The sequence below is a fragment of the Macaca mulatta genome, chromosome 5 (genome assembly GCF_049350105.2).
Source record: "Macaca mulatta isolate MMU2019108-1 chromosome 5, T2T-MMU8v2.0, whole genome shotgun sequence".
Lineage (NCBI taxonomy): Eukaryota > Metazoa > Chordata > Mammalia > Primates > Cercopithecidae > Macaca > Macaca mulatta.
In genome coordinates, this window is record NC_133410.1 from 118,345,569 (window position 1) to 118,363,600 (window position 18,032).

At 36.2% G+C, this 18,032-nt stretch overlaps 1 protein-coding gene across 1 annotated transcript in view; it reads right to left on the reverse strand.

Annotated features, from left to right (window-relative positions):
• COL25A1 (collagen type XXV alpha 1 chain) overlaps window positions 1-18,032 on the reverse strand; it is a 504,591-nt gene that overhangs the window by 217,495 nt on the left and 269,064 nt on the right. Inside the window, exons 3-4 of the mRNA XM_078002085.1 lie at window positions 14,183-14,227; window positions 12,220-12,227 (exon numbers count right to left, since the gene is read on the reverse strand). Of these exons, the coding sequence (XP_077858211.1) occupies window positions 12,220-12,227; window positions 14,183-14,227 (53 nt within the window). The remainder of the gene's footprint in view (window positions 1-12,219; window positions 12,228-14,182; window positions 14,228-18,032) is intronic.

Genomic DNA, 18,032 nt, shown 5'->3' on the forward strand with positions numbered 1-18,032 from the left:
AATGATGAATAGGAAGAGGTTTCCCAATCCAAATTCATTTGCCTTGTGGTTTTGATTAAAATCTACACATAGGAAACTTCATATTATAGGAAATATACAATTTTTGTAGTGAATTTCTTATAAATTACAATATTTGTTACAAGGTCAAGCAATGTTTCATTTTGTTTAAAATGTTCCAAAGATCTAAAATTGCCATCAGTTTGTTTATGCTCTTCAAACTCTCTTCTCCTAAACTCTACTAATATCACCAAACTGAAGATTTTTATGTTATTTGATTTTTATTTTTATTTTTTATGTTTATTTTATTTTATTTTTTTGAGACGGAGTCTCGCTCTGTCGCCCAGGCTGGAGTGCAGTGGCGTGATCTCAGATCACTGCAAGCTCCGCCTCCCAGGTTCATGCCATTCTCCTGCCTCAGCCTCCCGAGCAGCTGGGACTACAGGCGCCCACCACCACGCCCGGCTAATTTTTTGTATTTTTAGTAGAGACGGGGTTTCACCGTGCTAGCCAGGATGGTCTTGATCTCCTGACTTCATGACTCGCCCACCTCGACCTCCCAAAGTGCTGGTATTACAGGTGTGAGCTACCTCGCCCGGCCCAAACTAAAGATTTAAAAAGGATTTTTTTTTTCCTCTAAACAAATGAGCTAATGCCTATAGGAAAATAACCTTCTTAACAAATAAAACACAGGGGATCTAGTGAGACAAAGGAATAAATTCTCATCTTTCACGCAACTTTCAAACTAGCAAACAATACAAGAATTCTATAACATTTTCTTTTCAACTCATGCCATATAATGTATAAAGTAAGTTTGTATGTAATGGCAACTCCAGATCAGCTTTCCAGACATGAAGATTCAATGATTAGAGGCTTAACTTTAATATGCAAAGTAGAGGGTTGGGTGGATGTGGAGAGGGCATCAGGATAAATAATCCACATAACTGGAAGTGGAAGTTTAGGTCATTTCCTATCCAAGGATATACACAGGGCATATTGAATAATGGTCAGACTACCTGAAAGGAAACCACAAGCTGATTAGTTCCACTCCAAGGGATGGTTTTTAAAAACCAGTTGTTATTCTTCACCATTGATTAGAAGTCTAAATGGAAGGCTACATATGGTGAAAGATATATATTCAGCCATTACCACAGAAGGGTGATAAATTATCCAGCATGCCTGCAGAGAACTCTCTAATCCACTCTTTCAATTTTCACTCTCACCTGTGAAAAAGCCTGAACTGTATGCCAATTGGTTGTTAATAATGCTGTCTGGAAGGGAGCAAGTTGAAATTGTTCCCTAAACTGCAAATCAAGAGACAAAGTATGTGTGTCTACTACAGTTGAATGGAATTATATATCAGAATAAAAGACTATGTCTGCAGTACAGGACTGAAGTACGCTTTCATGTGTCCTATAAAATCCTTGTGCTCTGGGCAGCACAAAGCTCTTAGAATGCTTCCATTTTTTTCTCCCAGAAGAACATCATAACATAGATGGAGCTAACAAAGGCCTCCACAAGGAAGCTTGTGATATAAAATATAAAATAATTGTTTTTAAATTTGTAGTTTCCAGATTGGGTTTCTACTCTGCCTGCCAAATACTCTCCTTCTTTCTCATGGGTTAGCTGCAAAAATGTGGATTTCATTTATTAATGGAAGTGGTGACTTGGCCACTTTGTATGGATTCTTTAGCTCTTCTATCTCCACTCTCCTCTTCCTCCATAGAACACAGTGAGGTATGATGGATCCAAAGCCAGGATGAGGGGAGCACACAGTGAGGCTGTCTGGCATGGTCTGCAGCGCAGCCTACTCTGGCTGGCTCTCAAAACACTCCTGACTAGTGCTACCAGCAATCCTTCACCAGCCCCTCTGCTACCAGCAATCCTTCACCAGCCCCTCTGCTGGGCAGCAGAAATGCTGGCACCAATCAATGTCTTTTACATAGGTTCCGAATGCCAGTTTTCCAGGAATATTTCATCCTGGCATGTGTCACTAGCAGAGAGACTCTTTTGTAACTTTTCTCTAAAAGTGTGTGGGTCTGTATTTATTTGCTACAGAAAAATAAAATGTAAGACTTCCACAGCTTAGAGCTGGCCCACATGTCACTTCTGAGCCATGTGTGCCCTAAGTCTGTCACTCTCCTTCTCTGAGCCCTTGCTGACAGTTATAAAGTAAAATAGCACAATTTTATCAGTCCTGCCTTCTTCATGGGGTCATAGCATCAAATGACCTATCTGAACGGGCTTTTGATGACTTACTTTCAATTAAATGTATTATATTATTATTAGTCAGGAAAGCTTATCAAATCAGGCATGCATATTTACATAACACTGCCAAGTTACAAGGTTATGCACATGGAATATGAAAGCTGAATCAAGGAAATGGACAAAAGAAGGAGGAGGAAGGAATTACGGAGAGAGGAGAAGAAAGCCATGAAAGACAAGTGTGAGGGTACATCTGTGCATGTTCAGTAAGGATCTGAAAAAGAACTTGAAGAGGTGTCTGTTTACAACCTTACTGTGATGGTTAATTTGATGTGTCAAGTTGGCTAGGCTGCGATGCCCAGTTGTTTGGACAAATACTAGTCTAGATGTTGCTGTGGATATGACTAATGTTTACCATCAGTTCACTAAGTAAAGCAGATTTCCCTCAATAATGTGGGAGGGCTTCATTTAATCATTTGAAGGCCTTAAGAACAAAAACTGAAGTTTCCCGGAGAAGAAATAATTCTATCTCAAGATTTAACATAGAAATCTTGCCTCAGTTCCAGCCTTCAGGTCTGCCCTACAGATTTCAGACTTACCAGTTCCTACAACGGCATGAGCCACTTCCATAAAATAAATCCCCGTACCTCTATAGGTGCCCTGTGGTTCTGTTTCTCTGGAGCACCCCGAGTGATACAATCATCAAGGCTGTTTCTATTGGTAAACCCATTGGATTCTTTTTAGTCTTTATCTTATTTGCCATTTTGCAGGAACATGTGCATTCCAATCATTCCAGCAATACAGTATACAGACAATAAAGTCCTGAGCAAATGAGCACTTTTGGACACAATGAGAAGAGTTTGGTGGCTCTCAAAGTCAATAAATATCTCCACTTAGCTGTCTTACCAATAGCTCAAACTCAAATGTTCAAACCAGAAATCTTTGCTTCCCATAACAGGCTTCTTTTCTTGAGTTGCTGTTCCTGCAGTGTCCCCCTCTATCCCTACTGGAGATTCATCCTTCCCTTCTTCCTCTGGGTGACTGCTCGTGTCTACTGCAGCAACCCTATAGTTCTTTCATGAAACAGTTTCTCAGAGAAAGCCCTCACCATCAACCCCTACCCAAGTCTGCTTTTCTGTCTGTATTCTCCATCTCAGTGGCCTCACTATGATTTGCCAGAATGAGGACTGACAGCCACCTCCACTTCTATCTCCTCTTCATTCCTACATCATCACACATCTGTCATTCCTACCTCATTAATGCCACCTAAATCTTCCCCAGTCTCTACATCTCCCCTGCTACCATTCTTTCCAGATCGTTTTATGTCCCCCCGATTAGCTGCAACAATACCCTAATCATCTCTCTCTTCCCATTTGCCCTCCTCCTCGTCCTTTAGCAGAATGGCCTTCTCAAATGTTCCTCTGACCTTGCCACCCTGCTCCTTTAGCCCTTCTAAGACTGCATACTTTTAGGGTAACCACTTGGAATGGCATGCAAAGTTCTCCATAGCCTCATCCTGCTCCAATCTCTGATTTTACTAGTTACTTCCTAATCTCTTTCTTGAACTTTACATTTCAGCTTTATTTCATACACCACTTCAAAAAATGCCAGTTTTTTTTTTCTTGGGTTCCAAAGGCTTTGAAAATGCTAACCTCTTGGAAAATACACACTACTTTGATTTTTCACCCTGACAAGTCCTTCACTGATCTCAGATCCACAGGCATTCCTGATCCTCTCCACATCTAAATCTGGATTGTATTCTCTACTCTCTTCCCACTGCACCTTGGCATATCCCGAGCATACTTCTCTCACAAGATTGCTATGTTTTTGTTTTGTTTTGTTCCTCTCTAGATGATAAGGTCCTTGAAGGCAAAAGCCATGTCTTATTTGCCATTTATCCTCATCATATAGCAGAGGGTGTGGTACGTATTAAGCACTCAGTATAAGTTTGATGAATGAATCAGTGTGAGAATATGCATTATCTTTTAAATAACTCCATGAACTAATTATTAACAATCCCTTAAAGTCTCCCCTGTCTCTAAATTCTATATTCCATCCTTTTATCTTTCCTTGACCATACAGAAATACCTTCTTTCAAAAGTATGCAGAAATAAGAACTAGAGATATGTGTCCATATTTGCTTGTGTGTGTGTATATCTTTGAGGCCAAAGATATTAGCAAGTAACAAAAGATGCATGTTTTATTTCATTTAACCCTATGCAAATCTTAAGGATGCATGAGAACTTGTTTCAAAAAGTGTAATAAAAATATCATCAATTTTTAAAAACTTAAGAACATCTAGGTAACCTGGAACACTTTAGATTCCACATCCTGATGTCTTTTTAATTCCACCAAAACAGAAACAAAAACTTATTTAATGACTAAAGAAGGGGATTCTTTCCACATTATAGTCCATGACCCAGTTAAGACCAAACACAGCACTTAGTTAACTTAGACCAAATGTAGGCCAGCTTCATGGTGTCCACATAATTAGAATTACACAGAAGCCACCCTTTGTATAAGAGGAATCACAGCATTTCACATAGCTAGTTTGGAAGAATGGGAACATTGAGCCCTTCTCTGATCACATGCTGCCAAAGATTATTAAATGTTTAGCCATTCATGAGGAAACAATAATCATTCACTCATTTGACCTTGTTCAAAATATTAACATTCAAAATGTGTTTAAGCTGCTTTGTAACAGCGCTTTATTTTCAAGTGGCTTTCTTGAATATAGCTAGTTATTGCCTCACAAACCTGCAAGAGTCATATAATTACTTCCCTAATTAGTCCCATAAGATATTTACAGGTCTGCATTAGGCAGACAGCCCTAGGAATTCAGCAACATGACTAAGTATTTGGTCATAAGAAAGCAAAACAGGAAGCAGTGACATGACACCCTATTTGTTCGGACTCTGGACATTAGAAAGGTACACAGGTGTCCAATCATCAGCTAACAGCAAAGACTTTAAAACTGAGGCATTCCTTTTAAATTTTCCTTTTAGAAATTTTGACTGCCTTGTACTGTCTGTTTTGGTTTTTATTTTTTAATTTGAAAAGAAGCAAAGTTAATTTTACCTATCAAGTATCCTGGGGAGAGAAAGGATTCAGTCCTAAACTCTCACTTTTAAAATGTTACCGTTTCCTACCATAAGAATGGCAGTGGCTCACTCTTCAAGCCTCATGAAACTGACTCTAAAAGTGTTAGTCACTTTTTTTTCACAGAAGTATTGCTTGAAATTAAACTTTATCCTGAAACAATTGGGAATATGAAACCAGACAGATAACCAGAATTGTGCCTAGTTGAGGAGGTTACCCTGGACCCAATACTGTTATAGATCTAAGCCACTCCATGGCAAGAGAAACGGTACAAGGAAAGAGAAGGCCGTAACAATGAATACAAGTGCTTACAGATTTGAGAAATGCTGAAAGATAAAAAGTCCTCATCATCAATGAGATTATGAAGTAATCTGGAAGGCCTGGGTCTCATGACCTGCCATGAATACCTTTCTCTTTTTACAGACCACCCTTAAATTTTACGTCACACTTTTTTTTTAAATCCTGTTCCTTTAATTTTTTTTCTGTTCTAGGTTTCTAGTGATAATAGTTTTAACGAATGTTCTTCTCTAAAATGTTACAAGACTGAGACCACATTATTCCCAAGTGATGATTTCTGGTTCTTTTTATTTCTTCAGGAATTATTTCCAGTCGGGCTGTGGAGACTCAGGTCTGTGGAGACTGAGGTCTGTGGAGACTGGCTGTTCACCAAATTTGTTTACTTTTCCTTCTGAGCCCACAGCTACATTTCTCTCCCTCTCTTGCAGTTAGGTATGAACATGTGACTTGACTCTTGCCAAAGGAATGTGGTCAGAAGAGATATAAATCATAAAATCCTAAACTTCCAATAATGATCAAAAGAATCTTCCCATCTGACCCACCGCTCTTTCCTTATCTATGGCGGTGCATCCGTGCCCAAGATAGCCTTGGAACACACGTGTTAAAGATGGCAGAGTCTCCAGCAGTCTGGGCTCCTGCAAGGAGCCTTGCCCATCACTATGCATAAAAAATGAATTTTTACTGTGGTAAGCCACTAACATCTTAAGGTCCGTCTGTTACAACAGCTAAAGTTATTCTAAAACAGATGGTATTCAGAAATAGACTATAAGAAAAAAATAATGTTGAAAAAAATTGTCAATATTTTTGTATGTCTATTTCTTCTTCCTTGTTCCTTTTTAAAATTTTATTTTTAAATTTTTTTTTTACTTTAACAGCCTTACTTAAGCTCAGTTTGCAGCTCTTTGCCCCTTAATGTTGTCACTTCCAGAATTCCAAAATTCTGATTAACCTGGCACTACATCTACAGAAACGATAGCAGAGGAAGCATTAAAACAGACTGCCACTAGACACAGTGCCCTCTACAAACACGGAAGCCCAAACCACTCAATACAGAAGACAGGAAAAGACACTAGAGAAACTCTTCTATGTACACATTCATAGTTATATTCTTTTTCTTTTTCTGCTTTCTGGCCTAGAAGACAAATCAGTGTGCAGGGTCTCAAAATGAACAACCTGAGTTGTTCATTTGACAAGTGACAGCCTGAGATCATTCTATTAAAACTCTACCCCCAAACAGCCTTTCAGGGCAAATTAATTCTCTCGGTTTTGCTTCTTTGGTTTGTTATGGTGACTGTTATAATGACTGAATTGATCTGGCTATGCTGGTATTTTACACCCATACTGCCTCCTACAAGATAATAGTTTGTTCCCTCCATCAATAATCATAACACCCTGTTATTATAGGAAAAAATAACAGTTACTGCACATTGAAAAGCACACTCTTTGAGTCCAAATATAAATGTTTAAATATTATAATAATTAAGTAGGAATATAACAAAGGAGTAATTAAAGGAATATTTGCTAAAAAACTTCAAGAAAATTTTATACCTAGTTTTCTTAACTCAAAGAGGCAAAGCTCATACCTCCACATGATTTGCTTCTGTTAAATGATAATGAGATGATTTACGAGTTTGTTTTGAGTAACTGGCAATTTAAAAGAGCAGGCATAAGATGTAAGATCTACAAATAACTAAGAGCTTAATATGAACCATACAGGATGAGGATAGGATAAGATACAACAAAGAAGATGCTTACAAAGAAGGTGGTATCACTTAAACCTTACTTGCCTGAAAAACATCTTATAGAAATATGGGGGACTTTGAAGAGGAACAGACCTGGGTTCATATTTCAGTTCTGCCTCCTGCTAGATGTGCATGCACCCTTGGGTATATGATTTGACTGGTCCAATCCTCAGCTTTCTCCTCTGTAAAATAGGTATAGTAACTCCTAGGTCACAGGGTGGTCTGAGAACTGGTATGTAAAGTGACACATGGTAGGTAGCTGCTATAAATTGTAGTTATTAGTATATCAGGAAAAGACATAATCTGACTTAAAAATCTTATCATTTTTTCAATATGCAGTAAAGGTATCAGAGGTTTTCATCTAAAAGTTCTACTGAGATTTCTTGTCCTAATTCATCTACCACATTGGCAGAAATAGCATTGTAAGCTTAACTTGGCCAAGTCTGCTTCATTCATCTGTCAACAAGATTCTAGGGTTCAAACCGAGTTGACAATTGTTAAAGGTGGACAGGACAGAGCAGGCTGCACAACAGAGTCATATTTCACACCTCAGAGGGTTCTACACGACCAACAATAACATCATATCCCTGTCAGTCAAGCATCATTGTAGGGCTTGATAGACTGATACAAATAAAACAGCCAGTTAAAAAAAGGTCTCCTGGCTCTTTTCTGGCTATAGTTACAGGACTTGCTTGATTCTGTGACCTGTGAATTTTAGAATAACACTTCTTTTTGGGACAAAGAGACAGAGAGACTGTACCCACTATTGACTCTGAAAAAGATCAAAACTATGTGTAAAATTTGCTCCATTTAAAAACCCTAAAGTCATTTTGTAAATTTTGATCAAACTCTCTCTGCCTCCTATTAAAGTAGAAACTTATTTTTAAATGATCCAAAACAGAAGGTATCATTTGACAGTCATATAATACAATGGACTGACAAATCATTCTAGCAAATACAGTTGTGATATCTGAGCTAGATGCTCAAAGCACATGCATAGAGTCCATTAGAACAATATTCCAGTATGTGTTACCTTTATGAGAAAGAAAATAGAAAAAAGTATCTGATGTTCACTTAAAAACAAATTACATACATTAACACAAAATTGCTCTGTTGCAGCCATTTTTAGCAGACTCCTCTGATTGTGTGTGTCTGTGTGTGTGTGTGTGTGTGTGTGTGTATCAAAATAGATAAGGCTGAGTAATAACCTGAAAGCTTCCTAGAGAGTAAACTGATACACAGGATCTAGTTCAAGTTGTATTTCAAGTTTAAATTATAAATGATCTCAATATGCAAGACTACAAAAACTGACAAAAGAAACACATAGTTACATATCCACACACAATTCTAGTGGAATATATCCAAGTTTTCCAAAACATTCTAAGTAAAGTTGTAAATATATGGTTGCTAAATTAAATGTTATCATTAATACTTTTTTGTTTCTTTTAATCTTACAGGGAGATCTGCCATTATCCCCTGGGCCATCTAATTTTTTATTTGTTCGTTCATTTGTTTGTTTGTCTGAATTAGTGCCCAAATGTCTCTTGCACTGTTGGAGCACATTCCATAATGAAGTGAAAGTGAATGACAGCAAAATACACATCAAGACCCCAGGTTACACTTTCTAATCTGTCTGTACACATGAAGCCACAGCACCATGGGAACTGCAGGCCAGAAAGAAGTTTGAGAAATTTACTTGACGTAGATTTTGTGCCAAGGATTGCTCACCAGAAGCAAGACTAACTTCTCAGACCAATTTTGTGCTTTATATTTAGAGTGCAGAATGGAGGCTAGGGCAACTGTGATTAATATGACAATATATCCCTCGATAGCTTACTTGTGGAGATAGTTGAATAATGTTTTAAAATATATAAAGTAGGACAATACATTTCTCTAAAAATAAAATTACAGAAAGTGTCAGATTTTAGTTCAGGCAAAAGAAGTGAAAGGAAAAAATAAACAGTTGACTTTAAACAGCATGGGTTTGAACCACACTGGTCCACTTATATGCCAGTTTTCCTTCTCTGCTGATAACAAGACAAACCCCTTTTCGTCCTTCTCCTCCCCAGACTACTCAATGTGAACATGGTGAGGATGAAGAGTTTTGTGATGATCCACTTCTACTTAATGAATAGTAAATGTATTTTCTCTTCATTGTGATTTTCTAAATAACATCTTTTCTCCAGCTTATTGTAAGAATGCAGTATGTAATACATACAACATACAAAATGTATATTAATTAACTGTTTGTGTTATCGGTAAGGTTTTCTATCAACTTTACAACATTGGTAGGAAAGTTCTGGGGAGTCAAAAGTTATCTGTGGATTTCTCACTGAGCAGAGGGTTGGTGCCCCTCACCCTCACACTGTTCAAGGGTTAACTGTACATAAAATTAAGGTGATGTAAAAATAGGAATCGTTTCTAGAAATTCAAATTGTCAGTAATTGGGTATTGTCTCTAAATAAACATATTGCTGATAAAGTTATCTAATTGCAATAATCCCATTGTTCATTAATATTTACTCCGATATAAAAACATGCCAGAAATTTGTTATAAAGCCACCTATTCTAAAGCAAAATGTGATGGAAGGCAGATACTTTTTAGATATTATATGTGGAGATTTAGGAATTGGAGACTCAAGAGGATTTCATCGTAATGTATTTTACCCACAAGGAAGCCCATGATATTGGGTCCTAAGTACTATGGTAGGCTTCTATTTTATTGGTAAAGATAGCATAATCAATGTTTTTTCTCTTTTGTACAATCAATGTTTTTTCATCTTATCAAATATAAGCAACTTGAATTATCTTCCAGTCAGTATGGAAACTCATGATTATACTTTATTTATTGGATTTGATGCTGTTTGCCAAACATATTTTAACTTCTTTAAAATGTAGTCAAGGTGGGACAGTATCAATACATGTTTTATAGATTAGCCATTTTGCATTTTTGGCCATAATTTTATATTATATGTGATTATTTTAATGAAAGAATATTATTTCACCCATGGCCTGACAAACCCATGTAACAATGATCCATGTTATAACACAACTATAATTCATAAGGAATGGAATAAAGTGGTAAGCTGAATCGATCTGAAATCAGACATATCTAATTGAATTTCAACTTTGCAAATCCTTTAGCTGTGCAACCTTTGGTAATTAACCTCTATGAGCCTGTTTCCTCACTGAACAATAGGAATGGTAACATCAGAGGGTTGGTGTGAGAACAAAATGATATTATACATGCAACGTGCCTAGAATACTGCTTGCCTTACATAAGGGGCTTAATGCTAATTATTTATATATAATAAGAAAAGGAGGAACAATTGACATCTTTAGGTAGAAAATTTGGACTAACGGCCTCAAGAAAGCGACAACTATATGGTTGCTTGAATTTTCGAGGAATCAAAGAGGAAGTACTAGAATTCTGAAGAATTCATAAGGCAGAAATGAGATTTAACTACCTCTTGGCATAGCTAATGTGGATGCCACAAAAAGAAGCCTTGAACACTCTACTCCAGCCGTAACCTCAGGAGTTTCCTCTGGGTAGTAGTGGTTTGTTATTTATTTAACATGAAGAGACTTAAGTATGAAGCCAAAAAGTAAAGACTCTTAGACCTAGGGCATGCCATCTGCCTAGCATTAAGCAAGAGCTGAAAGTCAGTTACAGAAGCAAAGTCATTTCTAACATGATTAATGTTCCATCCTTGAACGTGGCAGGAAGACTGCAAAAGATATTTGGAAGCCAATGTTTCCTCTGAATAAAGTAAACGAGTATACGCTAAGCCCCTCTCCCTGGACCACGCTGGCCTGTTAGATAAGTTGCCAATGTGGAGTCTGCAAACCCTGGAGCAAACTGGCTATCCAGGATGAGAAAATATCTCAAGGCCAATGATCATTGCTACCGTAAATGCACAGTGCACCGTATAAACACTGGGGTCAGATACAGTTATCCAGCATATTACTCAAAAACACATCTAGCTCAGAGCTGACAAGATAATCTGTTCCTGTGAGTGCAAAGCAGACTGGAATGCTGCAGCTATGACCTACTCAAGGAAAGAAAAAAGAAAGTGAAACTCTCCAAGGGCTCCATCTCATGTTCTTTATGCAGGCAAAACTCCAACAGACTTCAAAAGAAGTGTTGCCTAAGGAGGGAGGACTGGTCCAAGCTCACTGGGGGTATCATTTCCATGATCATGTTGCCATCTACATTTGGTAGACTGGCAAATGCAAATATTTCAGATACAAGTTTAAACAGATGAAAAAAGAAGTGTGAAATAGCTTGGAGATTTGCTTGCAAAAGAAACCTCAGAATTCCAGGAAAAGCATTTAAAATCAGAAGCTTCATAAGTTATCCAAAAATCTCATGAGGGTATTGGTGTGTGATCATATCAGAAATAAATGTTTTTCATCGTATGTTCTCACTCATAAGTGGGAGCTAAGCTATGAGGATGCAAAGGCATAAGAATGACACAATGGACTTTGGGAACTCAGGGGAAAAGGTGGGAAGGGGGTGAGGGATAAACGACCACAAATAGGGTAAAGTGTATACTGCTCAGGTGATGGGTGCACCAAAATCTCACAAATCACTGCTAAAGAACTTACTCATGTAACCAAATACCACCTGTTCCCCAATAACCTATGGAAATAAAAAAATTTAAAACAAATTTAAATGGACATACACTGCATTCTAACATATCACATGATCACAAAACTGTGTATTTAAGAAATAATTTTCCAAACTTTAAGTATACTCTTAAAAGGTCAGTAACATTTTTCTAATAGACATATAGGCTATATTTTGGTGTTTTAACAAAGTTTTAACATACGTGATCCTGATAAATGCAAACAAGCCAAAGTGCAGCAAACGTACTTACAGGAGGACCTATTGGGGGAGCAGGTAGAGAGAGAAGAAGAGGGAGAGAGATGAGTTAGTGAATATGCAAAATATTAAGATCAAACAAAAGATATGAGCATAATCAGCATGATATAACAGACATGGAAGTTTTTAAAAATTCACTGATTCTTAACTGTTTTTAGGCCATGGAACCTCTGAGACCATTTCAGAAAAATTTATAATTGTACACAGAATTTTACATAAAATTTCAAGTGATTTTTAGATTGCCTAAAGCCTGTCTATGAATTACTGAGAGGTTCATATATCTTAAGTAAAGACTAATTTATAAAAGTTTAGATAAGTATGAATTATGAGAATATTTGGTAATTTATGATAGACCAGTTATAGGGAATTGATATATAACTTCTTGAGTTTGATAAAACAGCCAAATGAGAAATGTACCTATTATTTGTCCTTAGAATTTTTTATTCGACACTATTATAAATATATAAAAGTCTAGTTCCTCATGTTTATATAAATTTCTTTAAAACCATCAAAACAGGCAAAGTCTGAGACAATTTTAAATATTTCACATACCATTATGCTCAATTAAAATACCAGTTCTAAGTAGCTAGGAAGTTGGAAATTGGCTTTTATTTTCTAAGAAACTTTGTATAAGCATACATTTTTCACTTTTTCCCCACAATCCTCTTTCTTTTGACAACAATCAAAGATCATTTCTATGATTATCTGATTCCACTAATGTTTTATCATTTCTTTTTCCTCAAAACAAATTTACAAAGTATCCTTTATTAGAAAACTTTATACTTTATGAAGCAATACCTACACAAGTTTCCAATTATTTAGATTCAATGAGCTTTAAAGGTAGCTTTTGATAACACTCTTTAAAAAAAAATAAGCAACTACACTGCTCAAATTAATAAATTTTCATAAACACTTTTTACTTTTACATCTTTCTTAAAATGGAAGAGGACATGAGGCAAGAAAAAAACCCACACATCAATCTGCTATCAGCTCTTCTTGATAGGTTAACGTTTCTGTTTCAATACTTAGTAATTGATTATTTTTAATATTGATAAATATTTAGAGAAAATACTGAAAAATAATTTACGGCATGCTAGAGTCAAATCTTAAATTACTTTATCTTGCATGGAAGAATTAATGGCCTCATAAGACTTTATGTGGTCACTTTCCAAAAAAAAAGAAAAACAGTAAGTGAACTCATTTATACAGATCACCTCAGTTTCAAAAGAAATTTTACTTGACTTTTCTGTTTTACATTGGAGATTTGTTTTACATACAGGGATTTGACCTGAAAGCAAGAATGTCCTGAAGTAGGAATCGGGACAATTGGTTCTGTTTCAAGTTCTGCCTTGGCCAAATCACCTGACTGCTATGGGCCTCCATTTCCTCAGCTACAAAATGGAAATTCTGGATTGATTACTAAGGCTCCTGTCATTAATAAAATTCCATGGTTGTACAAGAAGGATAACACATTCTCAAATTTTGAAAACAATGGGAGTAAAAGCATGACAAAATTGTGCCAACTGGATAAAATAGCAACACAGCTTTCTAAGACACGTGCCCTATTGTCCCAAGGCAGATGTTTTTGCAAAGGACCTACATTTACTGACCACCTACATAGATGGAAACGTGGCTGATGCTATCACACTGTGTGCAGCTGAGAAACCCTCCATTGTACACAGAAAGGACAGACTTAACTTGACCCAGTAAATAAGCCCCAAATGGGTACCAATTGTTACTAAACTGCAATTAACAATACTTTGCAAACTTCCCCTTTCTGCAGTTTGATAGAAATAAAAAGATTAAAAAAAAAAAAAAAACCAACTAGGTCTAGCAGAGAAGATTTAAATGCACACATACAACCTCCAACAAGACAATATTATCATTAATTAGGAAGAACAGATGCCGGAACTTAACCAGAACATGAGTGACATAGAGCAGCTGAAAGAGAGACTTACCAGATTCTCCTCTTCGGCCTCTCTTACCTCGTTTCCCTGGAGGGCCTGAAATACAAAGGATAATGTTTTGAGTGTAGTTTAACTTTTTTTCCTGGTTCCACCAAAATGTCTAGTAAATAATTTATATATATTTTCTCATTGTTTTTATCTACCAATTTCAAGAAAGAGACCAGCTATTTGTAAAGGTCAGTACTGTCTTTCGTGTTTCAGCAAAACTCTTAAGGTTCATTTAATTATAAAAGCTACTCTAGATACATGATCATCTAGGGTTACTTAACACCAATGATTCGGAATTTTTGTTCATCCTGCTTTAATATGATCAGTAAAGAAAGAGTTTGCTAAGAAAATTGTTAGTGTTGAGTTTTATGTTTCTAAGGAATATTTCTTTTCAGTATATGAATAATTAAAGTACTGATTAATAATTTAAAAGTACTAAGTCCAAATGATTTATAGTTTCTTTTCAGTCAGGTCCATCATAATATTCTGAAAATGTTTAGTTGGCAGTTAGTTAAATGTATACATTAGTAATGGAAGATAATCCTTACAAATATTTATATCTCATTAAGTGTGAATATATTGGAATTTCACCGATCAACAACCACCTGAATAAAATCACAACCTTTTTAACAGGGCAGTATTTAGGTAGTAATTATAGATCTGATTTTTCTACAAGGGCAAGGTCATTATTGTCATTCAATAAATAGTTAGCCTTTATGATGATCCCATTTTAAAAGCAGAGAAATAAAACTTCTTTTTTTTTTTTCCCCGGTGAGTTACCGGTAAAGACCACCAAGCTAGTATGTATCAGACTTAGCACAAGATTCTAGACGTTCATGGCTTTCAAGCCATTATTCTCAATTATATAATTTCTGTCCTCATTTCCTTGGTCAGGAGTAGCCTTGCACTGAATTATGGTTCAGGCAAATAGAAGAGAATAATTAGCCCACAATGAGAATTGAGGTCTTATAATATTTGCCAGGAGAAGAAGGCCAAGGAAAATACAGAACTGCCTGATTTTAAAGAATGAGCTGCTAAGTAGGACTGATGACTTCCAAACTTTAGAAAGTTCAAGACACAAGCAGCACAGGCCTTAGTATCCAGGAGACTTTCAATGTGATCCTGAGCTACCGGCTCCCACATGGAAACACTATCATGAGAAATAAAAACATCAGTGGGGCAGTTAGTTTCCTCCCAATCCCTTACACAGAGTAAGTCTCAAACACACACACACACACACTACACATAGAGACATAATCTGATATATAAAACTTCCTTAAGACTAAGAATTATACTTTTTCTAGTACAACATCACTTAAACTAAAAACTCTCTAGCAACCACTATATACTTATAATGTCTGTGGTTCACATGGTAGGACCATTAGAAGCCATTGTGGAAGAGATGACAGATGAGAATTTTCCAAAACTGAATATAGTAGTCCTATGATTTAACTTATATTTCAAGTGGCATGTAAAAATAGTTCACCCTAACTATGTGGAAGGAGAAACTTAGGAATATTCAAAGACAAAAAAAAAAAAATGTTAGGAAATACCAGAGGGAAATTATAATGGAAAGTACTTTGACTGACTGTTGTCTCACCTACAACAAAGGTGCCAGAAAGGCCCAGCCCTGATTTTTACAACATGTCTTAGAGGCCTCTAATTATTACTTATTTATTGGGAATTAGCTTCTTTGCCATTTTCCCCCTGAAGAATGTGTCTTTCAACAGTAGATTTCATCAAATAAAAACAATAGATTGCACAAATGTTTAAGAAATAACTTGAATAAATTTTTATTTTATTTAACAGAGAGAAGATTATGAAAAAAATGATTAAAGAAGCACTCACATCTTTTGAAGAAATCAAAAACCAAAATACGAATATTTCTGAACATATCTGAATTAAATATTCAATCAGAAGGTTTAAAGAAATGAATCAAATGCTGTGGTAAATCTGCTTGTCATATTGAGAATTGAAGAACAGGATGCAAGCAAACTGAAATGGCATTTGGCAAGACAGATATCTGTTGAATATGGTAGGGTTTTACAAAGAATGTCATAATATTTGACAGAGAAAATGAATTTAAACTAAGTTATGAGAAGATGGAATATAAACTAATGAATTTACAAAGAAAATACTGGATTTAAGAAAAGCAGGTTATAATTATTATCGGAATCAGAAAACTGCAGGGAGCATTATACTGAGCTTGGTGAACTAATAAATTATACAAAACTCTCAGAAAAGTCTAGGTGAAGATCTTACTTACAAAGAGAATAATCTGATGTTTGAAGAAGTCTACTGTGCAGATCAAATAATTTGATCTTGCTTCTGAATTTAAAGACAAAAAGAATAATAAAAATGAAATGGATGAGACAAATTTGGCAATGGATAGCTGGCAGAACAGACTGAGAAGATAACAAATCAGAAAAGAGAAATCAGACAAAACTGATGTTAACAATTGTCACAAAAGATAGCGGCCATTTCCATTCCAAACTGAGTAATGAATTGTCAGCCAGGCATGAGCTGTATGAACACATACAGAAGTTGGAACATGGTTCTCATTCACTAAACTTGGCCAGATCTTTGCAACAGAAATTCTCAGTAAATTCTATCAGCAGAAAGACATGACTCTGCAAAAGAAACTGGCTCAAGAATATGAATGGGAAGAGAAAAAACAGAAGCTATCAGCAACAGAGGAAGTGAAAACTTACAAGCAGAAAATTCATTCAATGAAGAATGAATTACAGAAAACAAAGAGAGATGACAAAACCAGATTGCTCTTCAGTGTTAGAAAATTCAGGACAATTGGTACTATTCATGCTTCAGAAAGAGTTCTTGCTAACTTTCAAAAATAGATGCAAACTGTCAGCCTGAGATAGAATTAGTAAAAATTTGCCATCATGGTAATTATTTAAAAACCAGTGACTATAAACCCAAGTTCAGACAGACCCAGTTCATCAATTAACAAAGGAAAGCTTCCTAAACCATTCCAGTTCCTCACTAATGATGTACCCCCTTGATAAGGCTCTTCTCTAAAGTTAGATATGTACCTAGAAGGAAACATAAGCCACTCTATGGGCCCTCATATGATCGTGAGGGTGGGTGGTTACTGGAAGTAGCTGGAATACTCTTCCCTGGCTCATCAGATGAATTACCAAAACCTGTCAATTCTACCCATATTACCTGGATCTGTTCACTCTTCTCCACTCCTAAGCGTATAATATTTCAAGGCTGAGTTTAAACGTAATCTTTCTTGGCACTCCAGTAAGAGATTTTTTCACAGTGATGTTATTTCTCTTTGAAAATATTTTTACCTTTTATAAACACTTACAACAAACACACAGGAAGTATTTAGAGAAAAGTTTCAGAATTCATCATTGGTTAGGTGTTTTGACCTCTTGTTTTCTATTTCAACACACATTTCTGGCTGGATCTGCTTTTGGAGAGCAGGTATCATGTGGATAAAAAGCAAAGGGAAGGCTCACGCCCTGGGTGATTGTGCTTAGGTGTGTGTTGTCATAAACACCTGAGAATAGGGAGAAGATGGCTAGCTCATTACAAGAATGGCTTAGCGGTTGTCGCCACTGACACAGGTCCATTGGACGATAAATTCCTGACTGAATGGAGGAGGTAATTAATGAATATAAAGACACACACTAGGTGTTCAATAAATATCAGCTCCCTCTTTTACTTTATTTATATTTTCTTTTTAGTCCATTGTGATTCTACTTGATAATTTTATAAAAGTTGACTATGTGTGTGAACAAGATTGCAAGAGATTAATATCACCTTATAATTATACTATTCAAAGAGGCAATTTAATATACTAAAGACAACATGGAGCACAGAGTTA